A 7,014-nucleotide genomic window follows, 5' to 3' on the forward strand; every position below is an offset into this window, starting at 1 on the left:
CGCTCCCAAAACGCCCACTACGCGCTGTGCGTCGGGCACCAAGTCCTGAAGGGGCACCAAAAAAATGCCACTGAAAAATTATCATAGTTATTATAATTATGTAGCCGAGCGTTTGGTTGTACCATAAGTCCGGCTTCAGCCGACAAAGGACACGAGAGCAGGTCATGCGCTCGGGACAGCACACCTGTTAATTCTCCGTTCATTTTACAACTTCACTCATCACAGCACCCACTTCCTTTAAAACCCCCTTTCAAAATAAGAGTCACTACCAACAACCCACTTAAAACCGGAAATACAAATCAACCCTCAACAATAACGTCATTAAATAAATTAGCTTACAATTATAATGCCGATATTATTTCAGTATAGAAATATTAGGTACCTTTTAGCCATGTATATCACAAAAAAGGCAGAACAAGAGATATATTAAATTGCTCAAAAAAAGTTAAAGAAGATTGACTGTTCTTGTTTGTACTTATTGATGATTATTTAATGAAATCATAGAGGAGTAATGCTTAGGGCACCAAAATGGCTCGCAGCGGCACTGGGTGGAATCATACTACGTCCACATCGTGCACAAATGACTGACAGACTTTTGGCCAATTTGGTCTTTTGCAAATGCAATTCAGCATAGGGCCCTGACATATAAAAAGCACAACCCTGTTCATTGTTATTTTCAAGTATTTGTTATGTTTCTCACATGTACACACACACACAGACAATATGAGGTGAGATAAATGAGATGAGATAAACACAGGACAGGACAATGTTGTTAGCACTTTTGTACAAATAATTACAGTTGCACTTGTTTTTTCAAATGTGTTCATTCTGTAGGAGTGGTTGAAAATGAAGAATATTCTTGCAAAATATGAGTTAAATGTTAAAAATGACTGGTTAATAGTGCAATAGAGAAGTGCAATGTTGGCACAAATTTTTTTCTGTAATTTCAATTGCACTTGTTTTAATAAATAAATAAATAAATACAGATTTTAAAAGCATACTTGATATGTGTAAATATATTATTACTCAGTGATCAAAAGGACTCGAAAAGACTCGAAACTCAAACTGCAGGACTTGGACTTGACTTGAGACTTGTCAGTCTTGACTTTGGACTTGACTCGGGACTTGCCTGTCTTGACTTGGGACTTGACTCGGGACTTGAGGGCAAAGACTTGAGACTTACTTGGGACTTGCAAAAAAATGACTTGGTCCCACCTCTGCAATTTAATGCAAAAAAAAACAACACATGATAGTTTCAGTGCAGATTTCTGCTTCTGTCAGACCCACAGGACACAGAACGCCACCTTCAACTGACCCTTCAACATCCCGATCAATCATCCTCTTCATCACAGTATCTCCTTTGTCCCCCACCCCCCCCCCCCGTGTGTGTGATCAATTCAATCGCCCAAAACCCTCACTCCCCTTCCAACATTCCCATTCTGAGATTAAGCCATAAACTTTCTCTTGTCAATGTGGACTGAGTGTCCTGCGTCTGGTTTCCTCTGTTGACCGCGACAAACACAGTAAATCATTGTATTTAGAAGTTGACATCATCGAAATTTCCCATGATGCAACGCAAAGACCATTTACAGTGTTATACTGTTGGGCTCTGTCTGTTTACCAGAGCCGAGCTGAGGACGCTGCTGCTCATCCGACCGAGCGCAGGAGTTTTAACAGCTCGGATGGGGACAAATAATATTGTCTCATAAAGATCCATAACAGACTTTTTGAGAGGAAACTTTCACATTTTTTTGCACCTCAACTTATGTTTTCATTCTTCTTTGTTTGTTTCTTATAAAACACAGATTTGCACAAAACTTGAAAGAATGGTAGTTCAGTGAAGATCAGGAAATTACTTAATCACTTTCTTAAACATTATGAGAATAATTCAAGGATCCTGATGAAAACGACCAGGCATATTCACAGGACTGATATCTACGTGTGTGTGAAATGTGTTGCTGCAGAGTTGTTCCTCGAGGACTGGATTCCTTTTTGCACGGTGGTTGTTTCTGTCGCTTCAGGTTCATAGACTCACGAGAACCAACTTGTCCTCAGAAAACACAGAAGAGCTCTGATCTCACAGTTCATTGCTCTTTGCAGTGAAAACCACAAATGAATAAGACGATAATTTTCAATCAACAGTGCATTAATTAAATTCACAGAAAGCTTCAATAACAATGCAGCAGTGTACTTTAATAGACTAGTCTTGAGGAGCCTAATTAATTAACAAGCTAATCAACTGCTTAGAGGTTAATTGGTACATGGTGAACTGGTGGTTCTGCTCAGAATGGAAGTTCTGTCTCCACAGGGGAAATTATAGAATAAATAATAGAATATCATTTAAATGTCCTTACAAATCCAGATACTTACATGTAGAAAGTGAGACACAGGGTGAGAGAGGGAAACAGAAGAAGCCTTGGGCCCTTTGTACACAAACGCTTTCCCAACAAATACCAAATGTCAGTGGTCCTTAAAGGAGACAAAAGCCAGAGGCAGCATTAGTGTCTTGTGTGTCAGCTTCCTGGACGCCCCCCCCCCCCTGCCCTTTGCTGGAGCTGGAAGCAGCGAGTGTTCACCAGGAGCCGCAGACAGGTGTAATGAAAGGCCTGTAATGTATCTGCCTGTGGAGCCAGGTAATCAGACAGCAGAGGTTCAGATCCAGACACTAACAATTCACACCGTTCAGATTTCTCACAGTAAAAATGAGTCTTCTGGATGGGACTGATGGTCTGTGTCCCCTGGGAAATAACAACAACTTCATATAAAACACTAACACAAGAATCAAAAGGTGAAAACAAAGAATTAATGTTGTAACTAATTTAATTTCACAAATATCACCAGGTTGCAAAAATGCCAGGATTTACAAGAGGAGGCTAAAAACAGCTACACATTTATTTCATGAATTTCTTATTTTATTTTAACATTCTAGGACAGATTGCGTCACCGCAGAATAAAATGTAAACGTGACAAAGCGGAGAAGGGAGGAGTTTTAGGTTTTGTTTAAACTCTTGTCCCGGACAGTTGGTCACAAGCACATTCCTTGGATTTATTTTCTGGATACGAGTCTCACAAGCTGCCCAACAACGCACATGTGGTCGCACACCAGGACATTAAAACAAGAGGGTAACAGTCTTTAACTACATTGAGCCTGAAGAGTCAAGAGACAGAAAATCTTCACAGCAGTAAAACAAATGTTGGAACTTTTTGTGCGGCCCTCTCTTTCAGAACAATCCCATATCAGGATCAATGGTTTCAGCCCCGAGGCAAAATCGATATCTTCATCAGCAGTGACCCGCCTCCCACTGGCCAGCGTCTGACCCACATTTAACACTTCAGCAAACAGCTGGGCCACCTCACATGTGTCTAAACATGCCTTCACTAACTAATCCATGTGTGAGCACTTACAGCAGCCGGATGGTAACACAACAACAGCAAACAGGCTTTTCCTGACTTGTTCTGTTGTCGGCATTTAGCCCCAGTTCAGCTGTGACAATGTGTTGTTATCAAGACAACAACATTTCCATGAAACAGAAACAAAATGGATGTCACCATGTTTCTGTGTTATAACAATCACGACTCCAGAAACCCAAGTTAACTGCAATGAGCTACGTCACAACCAGAAGACAGAACCTAGAATTAAGCTGGATTTATGGGATTAATAATTAAAAACATTTGCTTTAATATAAATTCCTATGAAATGAGATGAACAGAAGAGTCGTGAACTAAATGTTCTATTTCTGTCTAATTAAACTCCAGTGTGTCTTTGAAGTTTATCATCTGGAAACTTTCACACGTTGGCACTTGAGTTTCACCTCTGGATAACGAGCGGTACCTTGACTGGGACAGGAAGCTGCTGATAACAGCAGCTAAAGGCCAAAACACTCACACACAGAGTACACTCAGAGTGTGTGTGGACAACCCCCCCCCCCCCCCCCGTGACACTCGAAGGATTAACACCATAGATGATTGGAATTTTAACATTTGGTGTTTGTTAAATGAAAGGTCCAATCTGAAGGTTTTTGATTTTGAACATTTTAAGAATAAAGAGTCTTGAAGAAGTAGGTTGTGTCCAGTTGATAACATTTAACATGGTGGTCAACTCACAAGGTCAGACTGCATTGAGGATCCTGGTTAATGAAACACTCCACTCAGCTTCTCCTCAAGTGGACGTGAAGTGAAAGTGAGTAGTAGGAAACACACCTATCATATGTCCATATTGTAATCCTTGGGCAAAGAAATCTCACAGTATCCTGTTGCTGTTGTACTCCAAAGTACTGGCTGAAGTACTGACTGAAGTACTGACTGAAGTACTGACGAGAGTTTGACATCTTTCTACTGCAGGTCGGGGGTCGGAGGTCAGTGTGGGCCATCGGCCATCTTCCTCTTGCGGTAGTTGAGAACCAGGCTGGAGGCGGTGAGCTGTCCGGCCTGACCCTTCTCCCAGCTCTGGAAGCCGTTGAGTCCGCTCTGCCCGGACTTGAACAGACCTTTCTCCAGAGAGTCCAGACGCTCCACCAGAGCCGACGTGTCCTCGTTGTAGGCGTTCTGGGACGAGTCCATGGTCCGGCGGAACCGACCGATGAACGTCTGCAAGGAAAGACAATTCAAACAGATTCACACACACACACACACATCGTAAAAAGAGAAACTGTTGAGGTTTCCAAAAGATATTGAGCGGTTTTCAGAAATGTAAACTGGAGCTCTCGAATCTCGTCATCTTCCCAAAATGACAAGCTCCTCTTTTTTTTATCCTGAATCGTCTGTTTTGTGTTAGAATCACTCGCTGGGAGTTCACTGGACAAGTTCCTGCTGCATTCTCACGTGGGCTCACTCAGAGACTTGAGGGACATTTAACAAGGCGGCCGTAGGAAAAGTTTTTTTTAAAGTCCACTGAAACAGATTCAGACATTTGTTCTGACAACAGATTTTCTAATGAAGCCATTTGTAAATCTTGGGATGTTTGAAGCTACCAAGCTATCAACGTTCTAGTTTGTCATGAGAGTCAGACTCAGTCTGCCCGGTAACAGCTGCACCACACAACATGTATGCTCACATGTTTTCTGATCTGATTACGCCCCCTAGCTGTGATGTATGAAATAACTATGTCTTTGAGAGGCCGATTATTTCAGACTTTTGTCTGGATTATCTATTGCAGAGTATTCAGGATTTAATGTAACTTGTCCTCTATGAATGAGCAACACTCTTTTATATGAATTATTGTTGTAAAGAATCTTCACCTGCAGCAGCGTCTGTGCAATATCTGGGTTCTCCGGGCTTTCAAAGTGCAGCATCTGGGATCCCAGGCTGTAGTAGTAGGGCCCCCTCTTGTGCAGGTCCACCACGTTGGGGTCGGCGTTGAACACGGTCCTCCAGCCCTCTCTGTAAACCTTCGGCAGCTCCACGGACAGCACCCTCCTCTTCTTCTCATAGAGACCCTTGGACAACCACAGAGGAAGCTCCATCTTTGTACCCTGAGAGGAAGGACATCAGAATTTAAAAGGTTAGACAATCAATTCAATACATGCTGACCATCTCAGACTTGCTTTCTACTTTGTAGAAATTATATTTGAACTAAAGAAACACTTCAGCTCATATCTTCTTTGTTTCTGAGATATGTATCCTTAAAAAAAAAAAAGGAGTGACTCACAACAACCAAGTCTAGAAATGATCAAGTTCACTGGTTGTTTCTTTCTAACTCTTCTTGCCACACACTTGATGTTTTCACCGATCGCTCCACATTATTAAATGTCTTGAACTTTTAAATGAGTTGGCCTACAGCTGCATATTCAAGTTATTGCTTTCTGAATATTGAAGTCAAGAATTCTTTTCATGCTTTGGAGCTGGACAGATTTCTGAGGCATTAAACTTGAACAAAAAGAGATTTCAGACACCATTACACGACTAATTCTACCATAAAAACTACCAATTACCAATTTATTGAAATATGACCTTAATCCAAAGTATTTCTGAACATGATTGTTTTGGATCTGGTTCTTTTCTTCAATAGTTATCATGACTTACTAACTTCACATTATATTTATGTATTCATGTGCTTCTACATGTGAAGACACGTGTTTAACTGTCCTGTGTTTTACACTATCACGTTAAATGTATTCAGATCAATAACATTACTTTCTAAACTGTGACAAGTACACTGTGTAAATGTGCAGTAACCGAACAGAAATATACATTTATTTTTATGTTTAATGATTTTTACTATCGTTTACTCCAACATGTGTTGTGTTGATTGGTTGATTATAAATATAAAGTGAGAAGTATTTATTCTTTGATATTGTTTATAAACTTTCCTCAGTCAGACCAAAGCGAGGAGGGAAACAGAAATATGTGAAGTTTGTTGTTGTTTCTTCACACATTAAAAAAACAGCTCAGTTTGACACGTGCGTTTCTTCACCATGAGAACGTTAAGAACATTTAACCCGGGTTATCTCCCGGGTTATCTCTCTACCTCCACGATGTCCTGCGTGTCACTGGACCTCTCCAAGAAGCCGAGCCGGGGAAAGGTGCACTCGATCCGGACCGGAAGCCTCTCGTGAGATAGCAGGATGTCGTCCAGGGACAAGAAGTTCTCCTCCATCCCGACCCCGGCCTGGACCGGGAAGTACGGCTGAGCGTCCATCTGCGTGTGAGAGAGACAAACTGCGTGAAGCCACCGGACTCGAACCTGGAGCTTCCTCTGTTGTGTGTTCGTCTCACTTCCTGTTTGAGTCTTTGGCGCCAGGACCTGCGGACCAATCAGAGCGCCGCTAAGAGGTCTAGGCCAGAGCAAACGATTCATGGACCAATCAGTGCGCTTCTGGGAGGTCGAGGGTCGAGCAATCGACCAGACAGATTCCCGGTTTGGCCTCAGGTCCTGAGTAGAGAAATTCTGACTGGTCGTTGTTACTGGGAGGTGGAGGTGAAGACTGGGTGGATAGGACCAGTTGGTGCAGCAGTCACATACAAGAATATCAGAAGAGAAGGAGGCTCATATAATTGTAGATTTGGATTCAATGA

General features: G+C 41.9%; 1 protein-coding gene across 1 annotated transcript; it reads right to left on the reverse strand.

The window, feature by feature from the left end:
* Positions 1-2,808: 2,808 nt before the first annotated feature.
* gins3 (GINS complex subunit 3) lies at positions 2,809-6,736 on the reverse strand. Its single transcript, XM_062389184.1, has 3 exons — positions 6,467-6,736; positions 5,238-5,471; positions 2,809-4,587 (listed from the first exon to the last, which is right to left on the reverse strand). Exons 1-3 carry the CDS (start codon positions 6,635-6,637, stop codon positions 4,357-4,359), a joined length of 636 nt encoding a protein of 211 aa, XP_062245168.1. The 5' UTR covers positions 6,638-6,736; the 3' UTR covers positions 2,809-4,356.
* Positions 6,737-7,014: the final 278 nt, after the last annotated feature.

The sequence above is a fragment of the Platichthys flesus genome, chromosome 6, assembly GCF_949316205.1.
Source record: "Platichthys flesus chromosome 6, fPlaFle2.1, whole genome shotgun sequence".
NCBI lineage: Eukaryota > Metazoa > Chordata > Actinopteri > Pleuronectiformes > Pleuronectidae > Platichthys > Platichthys flesus.

Coding starts and splice junctions, on each gene's coding strand:
- gins3 (XM_062389184.1), bottom strand. CDS start 6,637: ATGGACGCTCAGCCGTACTTCCCGGTCCAGGCCGGGGTCGGGATGGAG. Junction 5,472..6,466: donor ACACGCAGGACATCGTGGAG/GTAGAGAGATAA, acceptor CCTTCCTCTCAG/GGTACAAAGATGGAGCTTCC. Junction 4,588..5,237: donor TTGCACAGACGCTGCTGCAG/GTGAAGATTCTT, acceptor CTTTCCTTGCAG/ACGTTCATCGGTCGGTTCCG.